General features: G+C 47.7%; 1 protein-coding gene across 1 annotated transcript in view; it reads left to right on the top strand.

Annotated features, from left to right (window-relative positions):
* The first annotated feature begins 1,877 nt into the window (after window positions 1-1,877).
* MEGF8 (multiple EGF like domains 8) overlaps window positions 1,878-13,538 on the top strand; it is a 15,172-nt gene continuing 3,511 nt past the window's right edge. The window contains exon 1 of the mRNA XM_034792779.1: window positions 1,878-1,892. Coding sequence (XP_034648670.1) covers window positions 1,878-1,892 — 15 coding nt within the window. The remainder of the gene's footprint in view (window positions 1,893-13,538) is intronic.

Genomic DNA, 13,538 nt, shown 5'->3' with positions numbered 1-13,538 from the left:
GGTCCTGCCAGGACTGCAACAGTGGTATCATTGTAGCTACACTGCTGCTCAGAATGCTATCACCTTTTCTGCATATATAAAGCCAAATCAAAACCTGCCTGAACTTTGGGAAATCTCTATAAGAAGTGGTGGATGGTAGTGATAGGGCAAAATTAAACCTTTGAAGTGTGAGAAATGCAAGCACAGCTGCACAGATTTCATCACAAGAGAACCAGGAAGCAAACCAAACCCTGAAACTAGTTTGGTCAGTTTTGCTTCCTGGTCCACCTGTGCTAAACCCAGTGTTGCTGTTTTTGGGTTTCCCCCCTTCAGCATTCCCTGTTTTCACTGCTACATCTAGTCAGGTGAGATATTTTTAAGGGGGGGGGAGCTAATCCTTCTGCTAACATCCCAACAGTAACAAAGGCTGGATCCTTATGTTAAGAGATTCTCTTTAATTTTGACTTGAGCCCCCACTCAGTAATATGGGAACTTACTCTGGGTGCCTTTGCTATGCAAGTCTGTAATCACTCACAGGCACAGAGGTTTAAACAAATGACCTTTATGGGGGGGGGGGGGGAGAGAGTTGGAGAAAAGGGAAAGGCAGGTGGAACTGGGATAATTATTTACACATTTACACCTTCCCCTACCATTTCCCACAGTCCCAAACAATTTGACACTAAATGGCTGATACAATTAGTTCTGTCTTCCAGCCTCACACTTGCTGTTCATTGATCGACAACTTCCCTGTGACCAAATGCACCCATGTACACAAATCCCACACCCTAGTTTAATAACCATTGTATAAAATATGCATTCTGAGGTTTCTGTTGCAAACTCGGGTTGAGGGAAAGGGTAGGGATAGGGATTCAGATTAGGGATCGGATTAGGTTAGGGTTAGGATGGGGTAGGGGTTAGGATTAGGGTTAAAGTTAGGTTTTAGGGTTGGGTTAGGGGTAGGGATAGGATGAGAGTCAGAGGTAGTGTTACGGTTAAGGGTCAGGGTTAGGGACAGCATCTGGGTGAGGGTTAGGGTTACAGTTAGGATTAGGGTCAGGGACATTGTCAAGGGTTATAGTGAGGGGTGGGGGTGGAGTTTGGATTAGGATGAGGGGTTTGGGTCAGCGAGTAGTGTGAGGGATTGGGTTGTGGGGGTTAGCATTTAGGGTTAGTGGGGAGGGGCTAGGGTCAGGGTTAGGGTAGATTGAGGGTGAGATTAGGGTTAGGGTCAGGGGTTAGGGTTACTTTAAGATTAGTATTAGATTAGGGTAAATCAGGGTTAGAGGTTGGGGTAGGGGGGGAGGGTTAGGTGGTTAGATTAGGGTTATTGTTAGGGGGCAGGGTTATGGTTGGGTGAGAGGTTAGGGTTATGGTTTAGGGTAAGGCTTTATAGTTAGAGAGGTAAAATCTAGGGGGTTAGGCTGTAGGGGTTAGGGATAGGGGTTAGGGTTATGGTTTGGTTAGGGTGAGGGGTTGGAGTTAAGGATTAGGGTTAAGAATTGGTGTTAGGGTAGAGTTAGGCATCGCCATCACAAGAAGGTCAGAGAAGCGGATGCAGCCTGCACCACCGAGAAGAGGTGATGACCTCACAGTGTAGGGGATGCATGTGTGTCCCACTCCTGGCCTCATGGCTGTAGTCTCTGTGCTCTGCTCAGGGAGCTGTGCTATACTAGCCCTCTCTTCACCATGGGAGGTGTATTCTGCGGCTTGCTGACCTTCCCAGGCCCACCATCACCAATCCACTCCCAACCCCCGCTCCCATGTTCAATGCCTCCAATACCCTCTAGCCCTCTACAGGGAATCTCCATTAGTTTCCCCATCCCAGTAGTCCCAGCATTAGAGCCAGGACAGCTTCTGCTCAGTGACCATGGAAATTTCCAGTAACTGTTGCTGGTGGCATGCTATTAGAGCAGGTAAGGGGGCTAAAACTTCTGGTGCTGCTCCTAGTGAAACAGCATATAACTTTTGGTCACAGTTATCTAGAGGACAATATTAGAGCGTGAACTAGTGCAAATTACAGCCGGAGGAATACTTTTAGAATGCACAACAGGTTTCCAGTCCCTATCCCAAGTGGGACAGTGCGTGCAAGTTACTTCCAGTTACTATGCCCAGGCAGACAGTATTAGACTCAGTGCTGGGGCAAACAACGTATGGTCACTGTTTTTAATTGAACACTATTAGAGCTTTTATCTGGCAATTTAACTTCTGATCACTTCCAGTTCCACAGTTGTTAGGATGGTAAGCGGGGTACTGGAGGTTGCTGGGACAGTCTGTGCCCATAGTTTAATGTAAGCAGATTAATGTAAGCCTGTCTGCTGCACCCCACTCTCTGCCAGCTGCAGCCTTCCCCTTCCCTAGTAACATTACCATATAAACATCTGACTGTGGGTTGCCCAGCTGCTGGAGGTGGGCCTGGAAACACCCAACAACTGCCTATGTGTGTGTAGTGCTGCTCATATGCGTCAGTGTTTGCTGGAACAGGGCCAAATACTTTATGGGCCCGGTTGTGTAAAGTACAGATTTCTACCTTTATAAATCAGAGCTCTTTGGAATCACTGAACAGGAAGTCTTCAGAATAAACAAGTTTTCCAGTAAATGTGAAGTAGTATTTGATGCTTCTAACTGTACCAAGGCAAGGAGCTTTTGAAGATGTGTCTGAGAACTGGGGTCAAGTGCTAGCATAATCAGACTAATTCAATTAGGTTCTAGACAGGGCTTTTCACTCACAGACTCAAAGGAAGAAGTGTGATGGGGAACCAAGCAAACAATTTTTTCCGATAGCCATTTACTGGTGTGTGTGATAAAGGCTTTAAGGCATATACAACAATTTCACTGGCTCACCCTGTTTGCTTTTCTATTGCAGTAGCTTTACCCCTATGGAAAGACTTACAAATGCTCCATAAGGGCATTAAAAAACTTGTTTCATAGTAAATATATAAACAAGCAGCCAAAAGTCCTCATGACTGAGGATAATAATGTGGAAAATAACACTTGAAATTACAATTAAAACATTATTTTTAATTGATAATTATTCATTCCCCCCAGTAATAAAAACTTTGCGGGAAGTGCCAAATTATTAACACATTGTTTATAAAATACCTTTAAAATTAATCTTTTCTTCAGGCAAAAACCAAAGCTCTAATTTTTATACATTTCAAACAGTAGTTACCTTAGATTTAACTGGCACCCACCGTGGGGCTTAAAATATCTCTTTGAATTAAAAAGCTTGGCTAAAAATTGTGTAACTGTTATGATGGGTTTGGGCCCTTTGGGGTGTTACCTGATGTGCTGGGATGCCACTGAGTCACCCTATTCTGCCAGCCTGGGTCCTGTTTACCTGGCCTTGCTGGATTAGGCTCACAAGTCTCTTCCAGCCAAGCACACAGGCAGGGCCACACCCAGCTTCATGGAGAAAGAGATCTGCTCTGGAAAAACGTAGCCTTAGGGGATTTCCCCAATACTCTGGTGCCCACTCCCTTTAAGGGGTACAAACCCAAAGGTTTTATTAAATTCGCCCCCTCCCTCAATGTGGAGGGAGATATGCCCAACTTCTTGCCCCTGCAGGCCTTGTCACTAACAGTCAGCATGTGTAAATGCTCTTTGTCGGTACTTTGTCGGCACTTTAGCCGACAAAAATACTTCCAGCCCTGCGAGTGTTCAGATTTAGGGTCAGAGTTATGATAAGGCTAATGAATGGGTTTGAGTTAAGGGTTAGGGGTTAGGGTTTAGGATTAGGGTGAGGGTTGGGTTAGGGTTAGGGTTAGGGTAGGGTTTCGGGTTGGGGTTAGGATTATGGTTTAGGGTTAGGGTCAAGGTCAGGGTGAGGGGTTAGGGTTCAGGTTAGGGTTAGGGGTTAGGGTTTAGTCTATAGGATTAGGTTTACGGTTTAGGGTTACAGTTTAGGGTTTAGGATTAGAGTTAGGGGTGAGGGTGAGGGTTTAGGGGTTAGGGGGTTAGGGTTAGGAGTAGGTTAGACTGAATTAGGGTTAGGGGGTTAGAGGGTTTAGGATTAGGGTTAAGGTTTAGGTTAGGGTTAGGGTTTAGGGTTAGGCTAGGTTTACGGGATTAGGGTTAGGTTTAGGGTTTAAGGTTAGGTATAGGGTTAGGGGTCAGGGGTCAGGGATATGGGGTTAGGGTTAGGGCTTAGGCTAGGGGTTAGGATTAGAGTTGGGGTTAGGGTTAGGGTTTAGGGTTGGGGTTAGGGTTGGGTTAGGGTTCGGTTGGGTTTAGGGTTTAGGGTTAGGGTTTAGGGTTTGGGTTAGGGTTAGGGTTTAGGGGTTAGGGGTTAGGATTTAGGGTCAAGGTGAGGGTCAGGGTTAGGGTTGAGGATTAGGGTTAGGGTTAGGTGAGGGTGAGGTTAGGGTTTAGGGTTAGGGGTTAGGGGTTAGGGTTATGGGTTAGGGCTAGGGTTTAAGGTTAGGGTTAGGATTAGGTTAGGGTGAGGGTTTAGGGTTAGGGTTGGGTTTGGGGTTAGGGATTAGGGTGAGGGTGGGGGTAGGGTTAGAGTTTAGGGTTGGGGTTAGGGTTAGGGGGTAGGGTTAGGTTACGGTTGGGGTTGCGGTTAGGGTTAGGGTTAGGGTTTAGCCTTAGGCTTAGGGTTAAGGGTTAAGGTTGGGGTTAGGGGTTAGGGGTTAGGGTTAGGGTTAGGGTTAGGGTTTAGGGTTTAGGGTTAGGGTTAGGGTTAGGGTTAGGGTTAGGGTTTAGGGTTTAGGGGTAGGGTTAGGGTTTAGGGTTTAGGGTTTAGGGTTAGGGTTANATAGCTCCCGGAGGCCAATAACGTCGAATTCCGTCCACACTACCCCAATTCCGACCCGCAAAGGCCAATTATATTGCTAATCCCCTCGTCAAAGGTGGTGTAAAGAAACCAGTTTAAAGGGCCCTTTAAGTCGAAAGAAAGGGCTTCGTCGTGTGAACGTGTCCAAGCTTAATTCGATTTAACGCTGCTAAAGTCGACCTAAACCCGTAGTGTAGACCAGGCCATAGTTGTTTAAAATAAGTCTGGACTACACCATACAAGAAAACATGCTGTAGGGAACAAGCCTGCCTAAAGATTCATACCAAAGACTGTGGCACCCCCTAATGGTCTGTGACAGAAATCATCCTAGGAAGGAAGAGGTGAATTAAACTCCAAAGCAGGCAAAACTCATAGGGGCTAAAACCATTGTGTTCCACCAAACTTAGCCTCATAATTTTACATCACGTTTTTGTTAAGTGTTGTTTGTAATAATAACCCATTGAGAATATGAACCTAAAAATCTCTTTTCCTCCATTGTTTTTGTGGGGTTGCTCATAGGTGCAGTGCCATACAAACTAGTTTGTTGTTATAACGTTCCTTTCACTGCTTTGTTATTTTTGAAAGGTCACTCAAAGACAGTCCTGTTTATAATTGTAGGTTGGTTAATGTAGAGCTATGCAGGTCAATTTGTTATTATAAGGTTACTTGTGAGCATTAGGCTATACACACTGGTTTATTACTGTAGATTTGATTAGTATGCAGCTGAGCACACTGGTTTGTGTTTGTAATGTTGCTCCTGAGTGTGGGACTGTGCATAATAGTTTGTTATTGGAGGGGTGCTCAGGAGATCTGGATAACTGCCTATACTTCCCCCACCACTTCTTATTCGGAAAAGTCAACTTAGATCATAGAATCGTAGAAATGTAGGGATGGAAAGGACCTTGAGATGTCATCAAGTCCGTCCCCCTGTGTTGAAAATGGACCAAGTAAACCAAGACTGTCCCTGACCAGTGGCGTAGCCAGCTTTTAAGAGGAGGGGGAGCAAACCTAAAAAAGGCGCCCCCCTTGGCTCCTACGGCCACGCCCCCCATGGCTCCTCCTCCGGCTGCACCACTGACCGCCCCTCCCCCCGCTCCTCCGGCTACCATGCTTTGCCTCCCCCTCCGCTTCTCTGGCCGCATGCCCACCGCTCCCCCATGGCTAGCCTGCGCCCCCCCCTCACTCCTCCGGCCACGGCTGCGGGGCCAGGCTGCATGCTGCGCCCCCCTGCTCCTCCAGCCGCGCGCCCGCCGCCCCTCCATGGCTGCCGGCCATGCTGCGGGCGGCCAGCCTGCGCTCCCCCCTTGCTCCTCCAGCCGGCGGCCGCCTTTGGAAAGGCGCCGCTTTTGGGAAAAGGGGTGAGGGGAAGCGACTGCTTCCCCTGCACCCTGCTAGCTACGCTACTATCCCTGACTGTTGTTTATCTAACCTGTTCTTAAAAACCATTAGTGATGGGGATTCCATAACCTCCCTTGGAAGCCTATTCCAGAATTAACTACCCTTGTATTTATAAAGTTTTTCCTAATATCTGACATAAATCTCCCTTGCTGCAGATTAAGCCCATTACTTCTTGTCCTACCTCGAATGGACATGGGTAACAATTGATCACAGTCCTCTTTATAACAGCCCTTAACATATTTGAAGACTGTTATCATTTCTCCCCTCAGTCTTTTTTTCTCAAGAGTAAACATGCTCATTTTTTTGTAACCTTTCGTCATAAGTCAGGTTTTCTAAACCTTTTATAATTTTTGTTGCTCTCTTTTGCACTGTCCAATTTGTCCACATCCTTCCTAAAGTGTGATGCCCAGAATTGGACACTGTACTCCAGTTGAGGCCACACCAGTGCCAAATAGAGTGGGATTGGAGAAGTCAATAGGTGGAATGCGGGCCAAATCTGGACCACCAGATACTTTGAACGGACCACAAAATCCTTTTATTTACTTATTATTATTATTATTGTGATCATCATTATTGTTATTTTTATATTATTTTCTCTGGAGTCTGGACCTTGACTATACCTTGATCAAGAAATTCGGAGCTTGACAAAAAAATAATTGATTACCCCTGGAGTGGGACAGTTACCTCCCATGTCTTACATACAACATTACTGTTAATACACCCCAGAATATTAGCCTTCTTCGCAACTACAGTGCATTATTGACTCTCATTCACTTTTTGATCCTCTATAACCCCTAGATCCTTTTCAGCAGTACAGTCATCTAGCCAGTTATTCTCAAATTTTAAATTTTCCTTCCTAAGTGAAGTAATTTGCACTTGTCTTTATTGAATTTCATTTTGTTGATTTGACACCAATTCTCCAATTTGTCAAGATCATTTTGAATTCTAATCCTGTCCTCTACTCCAGCAAAAAAATTAAAATTGGGTGCCCCCCCCAAAAAAATTCTGCACACAATATTTTAGAGTTCTGCAAATTTTATTTGTCAATAAATAAATGTTTAGGCTCCAGAATGGCAGTGGGGAACACAGGCCACTGTCTGCACGGAGGTGGGAGGGGCATGTGACCACTCTTGCAGCTTCCCTTTGCTTTTTCATCAGAAAGTCATTTTTCTGAGGGTGTCAAAGAAATCAGTGGGGGACATAAATTCTGTGTGCATGCAGTGGTGCAGAATTTCCCCAGGAGTATAGTCTACAGCAGTGATTCTCAACCTTTTTTAACCCAGGGACCCCTAAACTTAAATAGACAAACCTGAGGATCCCCAACCAGAGGAGACGTGGGGGGGGAGGCATGCAGGGTCATGTGTCCCCCCTGATATTACCTTCTATTTGGCCCTGCTCCTTGAAGTGCTGATGTAGCAGGGTAGAGCAGTTGTGCATCTCCTTGGCTAGCTTCTGCCTGTTCATGGAGTCAATGGCTGTGAGGCAACATCTTCTGATGGCAGGGGAAGAGCTCTTTCTGCAGTGATACTACAACTTTTGGTTGCACGCCCACCTCCCTGACAGGTTGGGTGGCCCCCTGAGGTGAGTCGGGGGTGGAGGTGGCACTCCCTGCCTGAGCCCCGCCACCCGGGGCTGAAGTCCAAGCCAAGCCCTGCTGCCAGGGCTGAAGCCTGGTGCTTGGGGACCCCTTGAAACCTGCTCACGGTCTCCCAGCGGGCCATGGACCCCCAGTTGAGAACCAATGCTTTACAGTACTTGCAACCCCTCCCAGCTTGATATCATCCACAAATTTTAGAAGCATACTCTCCACCCCATTATCCAAGTCATTGATGAAAATATTGACTAGAACCAACCCAAGACTGACCCCTGTGCAACTCTACTGGATATGTCCTCCTAGTTTGCCAGCCAACCATTGATAACTACTCTTTGAGTACAGTCTTTTGACTAGTTGTGTAGTAATTTCATCTAGACCACATTTCCCTAATTTACTTATGAAAATGTCATGTGGGACTGTGTCAAAAGCCTTACTAAAATCAAGAGATATCAGGTCTACTGCTATCCCCCATCCACTAGGTTAGTAACCCTGTCAAAGAAGGAAATTAGTTTGGTTTGGCATGATTTGTTTTTGACAAATCCCTGCTAGCTATATTTTATAACATATTATCCTGTAGGTGCTTACAAATTGTTTAATAATTTGTTTCAGTGTCTTTCCAGGTATCAAAAGTTGGACTGACCAGTCTATAATTCCCAGGTCCTCTTTATTCCCATTTTTAAAGATATGAACTATGTTGCCCCTTCTCAGGTCTTTTGGGACTTCACCCATCCTCCATGAATTCTCAAAGATAATTGCTAACAGTTCTGCAATTGCTTCAGCTAGTGCCTTAAGTGCTCTAGGATTAATTTCAGCAGGACCTGCCGACTTGAATAGATCTAGTTAATCTAAATATTCTTTAATCTGCTTTTTCCCTATTTTGGATTACATTCCTTGCCCCTTGTTGATAATATTAACTGTGTTGAATATCTGGTCACCTTTAACCTTTTTAGTGAAGACTAAAGCAAAATTGGCATTAAACACTTCAGCCTTCTTGTTACGATTCGCTTTTGGATGTCCTTCCCCACTAAGTAGAGGACCTACACTTTCTTTCATCTTTATCTTGCCCTTAATGTTTTTAAAGAACCTCTTTTTATTGCCTTTTATGTCTCTTGTTAGATGTAACTAATTTCATTCCTTAGCATTTCTGATTTTGTCCCTACATGCTTGTGCTATTATTTTGTAGTCCTCCTTAGCAATTTGCCCGTGCTTCCACTTTTTGTAGGATTCCTTTTTGATTTTCAGCTCATTAGGAGCTCCTGATGGAGCCATATTGGCCTCTTCCTATTCCTCCTGGCTTTCCTTTGTATCAGGATAGTTGGCAGCTGTGGCCTCAATATTGTTTCCTTGAGAAACTGCCAGATTTCCTGAATAACTTTATCCCTTAGATTTTCTTCCCATGGGACCCTACTCACCAATTCACTATATTGTTAAAGTCTCCTTTTTTTAAGTCCACCTCCTTATTCTGCTGGTCTCATTCTTTGCTCTCCTTAGAACCATTAATCTATCATTCATGTTTAAGGCTGCGATTTAGTCATGGAGGTCACAGAAGTAACAGATTCCGTGACTTCCAAAGACCTCCGTGACTTCAGCCAGCCCCAGCTGGGAGATGCAGGGTCCCCTCCTGCTGGTGGCCTCAGGGGGACCTCCCGCAGCTCCTGGCCACCACAGGCAGCAGGGGGGACCCTTGCAGCTCCTAGCCTATGCGGGTGGCAGGGGGAACCCCCAATGCTCCCCACTGCCGTGGGCAGCAGAAGGGAACCCCACAGCTCCTGGCTGCTGTGGGCGGCAGGGGGGACCCGCATGCTCCCCACCACTCCCCACACCACACGGGCAGCAGGGAGGATCCCCGGAACTCTCTGCCTCTGTGGGCAACCGGGGGGACCCCCGCAGCTCTCTTGCAGGAGGGACCCCCAGAGCTCCTGGCCTCTGTGGTGGCAGGGGGAACCCCCAGAGTTTGGAGCCACCAGAGGAGGTGGACCCTGGAGCTCCTAGCCCACCTGCAGCTGCCCAGGCTTCTCATTTTATCATGCATATTTTTAGTAAAAGTCAGGAACCGGTCACGGGCTTCCATGAATTTTTCATTATTTCCCATGACCTGTCCATGATTTTTACTAAAAATATCCGTGACAAAATCTTAGCCTTATTCATGATCACTTTCACCCAAATTGCCTTCCACTACTCCTGGAGGAATTCTGTGCCACTGAACATGCACAGAATCATAGAATATTAGGGTTGGAAGAGACCTCAGGAGTCATCTAGTCCAATCCCCTGCTCAAAGCAGGATCAACACCAACTAACTCATCCCAGCCAGGGCTTTGTCAAACTGGGCCTTAAAAACCTCTAAGGATGGAGATTCCACCACCTACCTAGGTAACCCATTCCAGTGCTTCACCACCCTCCTAGTGAAACAGTGTTTCCTAAATTTATGTCCTCCGTAGATGTCTTTGCTTCCCCACAGAAAAATGACTTTCTGATCGGGAAGCAAAGGGAAGCCACAAGAGCGGTCATGCGACCCCTCCCCAGCAGTATGTTTCAGGTGCCCAGTGCAGCCGGCAGAGAGGTAAATCACTGTGGGGCAGGAGGTGGGACTGGGGAAGACCCGGCTGGTGGCTCCTGCCCTGCGCCGGGCTCAGCTGCTAGTCCCAGCTGGGCTGGGGAGGTTGTGACTTCCTCTTCCCCTGCACAGCATCCAGGGCCAGGTCAGATCCACCCCCAGATTTCTCTCATGGTTGTAGTAAGCTCTGCAAACTCTCTCTCTCCCCCTGCATCCACTGCTCCTCAGCTGCAGGGGGAGGGATTCCTGTACAGGGAGCTGCTCCTCCATCTGCCCAACCCCCATGCATCCAGACCCCCTCATATGAAGACCCTCCCACCAAGCCTCATCCCCCTGCACTCAGAATGCCCCCGATGAACCCCACTCCCCCTGCATCTGGATCACCCCGATGAGCCACACACACCTGGATCTCCACCCCACTGAGCCCCAACCAGCTACACCTGGATCCCCACCCCACTGAGCCCCATTCCCCCAGCATCTGAACTCCCCACTGAGCCCCCCACACTCAGACCCTCCTGCTGAGCTCTCTCCTCCACACACACACCCTGCTGCTGAGCCCCAACCACCTTCACCTGGACTCCCTTGCAGAGTCCCATTACTGTTGCACCCAGAACCCCCCAACAAGCCCCTGTGCATCCTGGATCCCCCACTGAGCCACCCGCACCCAGATTGCCCCATACAGAACCCTCTCAACCCACACCTGGATCCCCCACATTAAGCTCCTCCACATTTGGATCCTGCCTTGCTGAGCCTGCCTGCCCACACAGAGGGGCAGAGTCCTGGGGTGTTTCTGGGGCAGAACGGGTCCTTGCGCTGTGTCAGGATTGGGTGCCACCTCACCGCTGAATCCCGGTCCCAGGGGGAGTTGCACAGTGATCTCCCACCTCTATGCAGCCACTGGCCTGTGCTCCCCAATGCCATGCTAGAGCCTCCACATTTATTTGACAAATAAAATTTGCAGAATTTTAAAATGTGTGCAGAATTTTAATATTTTTGGTGCAGAATGCCCTCAGGAGTATTTCCACCTTCAGATTCACAGCCATTCCTCTCTGTTGGCAAGAATCAAGTCTAAAATGGTTGTCCTCCTGGTTACTTCCTCTACTTTCTGAAACGAAAAGATTCCAAGAACTTATTGGAAATGTTGTGTTTTGCCCTATTACTTTTCCAAAAGATGTATTAGTAAGTAAAGTCCCCCATTACTACTAGAAAACACTTGGTCTGAATGACAGTCCAAAACTTTCAGTGGCACAAAACTCTCGCCCCCCACCCCTTGTGATACCACTCAGTACTCTGAGGGCATAACCTCGTGATACAGTCAAATAGTGTCATAACACAAGGACACTAATGATACCAACAGGCACAGGTTCTGTCTCAGGGTATGTCTACACTACGAAATTAGGTCGAATTTATAGAAGCCGGTTTTATAGAAATTGGTTGTATACAGCCGATTGTGTGTGTCCCCACATAAAATGCTCTAAGTGCATTAAGTCGGTGGACCACGTCATAGATTCATAGATTCATAGATTATAGGACTGGAAGGGACCTCGAGAGGTCATCGAGTCCAGTCCCCTGCCCGCATGGCAGGACCAAATACTGTCTAGACCATCCCTGATAGACATTTATCTAACCTACTCTTAAATATCTCCAGAGACGGAGATTCCACAACCTCCCTAGGCAATTTGTTCCAGTGTTTAACCACCCTGACAGTTAGGAACTTTTTCCACAGTACCGAGGCTAGCGTCGACTTCCGGAGCGTTGCACTGTGGGTAGCTATCTCACAGTTCTTGCAGTCTCCGCCGACCATTGGAATTCTGGGTTGAGATCCCAATGACTCAATGATGCAAAACAGTGTCGCGGGGGGTTCTGGGTACATGTCGTCAGGCACCTCCCCCTCCGTCAGAGCAACGGCAGACAATCGATTCGCGCCTTTTTACCTGGGTTACCTGTGCAGACAACATACCATGCCAAGCATGGAGCCCGCTCAGCTCAACGTCACCATATGTCTTCTGGGTGCCGGCAGACGTGGTACTGCATTGCTACACAGCAGCAGCTAATTGCCTTTTGGTAGAAGATGGTATATTACGACTGGTATCCGTCGTCATCGTTCTGCAGTGGCTGTCAATCATGGGCACCTGGGCAGTCCTATTGAACTGTCTCAACGATGATGGCTATCAGTCGTAGTGTGCTATTTTCTGCTAAGCGCCCAGTATTTTCTGCCAAGCACCCAGAAGATGCCAAGGGCTATCAGTCATGCTGCACCGTCGTCTGCCAGCTTAAGATGTAAAAAATAGATTTGTTCTGTATTCATTTGCTTCCCCCTCCCTCCGTGAAATCAACGGCCTGCTAAATCCAGGGTTTTGAGTTCAATCGTTGGGGGGGCCATTCTGTGTTACAGTTGTTTGTGTTTCTCCCTGATGCACAGCCACCTTTGTTGATTTTAATTCCCTGTACCTGTACGCCATGTCATCACTCGCCCCTCCCTCCGTCCATCTGTCCGTCAGATACTAGTTTTGCGCCTTTTTTCAGACCAGACGCCATAGCACTGGGATCATGGAGCCCGCTCAGATCACCACGGCAATTATGAGCACTATGAACACCACGCGCATTGTCCTGGAGTATATGCAGAGCCAGGACATGCCAAAGCAAAACCAGGACCAGCCAAGGAGGCGATTGCAGCGCGGCGACGAGAGTGATGAGGAAATTGACATGGACTTAGACCTCTCACAAGGCACAGGCCCCAGCAATGTGCAAATCATGGTGTTACTGGGGCAGGTTCATGGCGTGGAATGCCGATTCTGGGCCCGGGAAACAAGCACAGACTGGTGGGACCGCATCGTGCTGCAGGTGTGGGACGATTCCCAGTGGCTGCGAAACTTTCGCATGCGTAAGGGCACTTTCATGGAACTTTATGACTTGCTTTCCCCTGCCCTGAATCACCAGAATACCAGGATGAGAGCAGCCCTCACAGCTGAGAAGCGAGTGGCGATAGCCCTGTGGAAGCTTGCAACGCCAGACAGCTACTGGTCAGTTGGGAATCAATTTGGAGTGGGCAAATCTACTGTGGGGGCTGCTGTGATCCAAGTTGCCAGGGCAATCAAAGACCTGGTGATATCAAGGGTAGTGACTCTGGGAAACGTGCAGGCTATAGTGGATGGCTTTGCTGCAATGGGATTCCCAAACTGTGGTGGGGCGATAGACGGAACCCATATCCCTATCTTGGCACCGGAGCACCAAGCCAC

Source organism: Trachemys scripta, chromosome 16 (genome assembly GCF_013100865.1).
Source record: "Trachemys scripta elegans isolate TJP31775 chromosome 16, CAS_Tse_1.0, whole genome shotgun sequence".
In the NCBI taxonomy this organism is placed as follows: Eukaryota; Metazoa; Chordata; order Testudines; family Emydidae; genus Trachemys; species Trachemys scripta.
The sequence above is the reverse complement of the archived record's forward strand: the minus strand, read 5'-3'. Positions and strand labels throughout refer to the sequence as shown.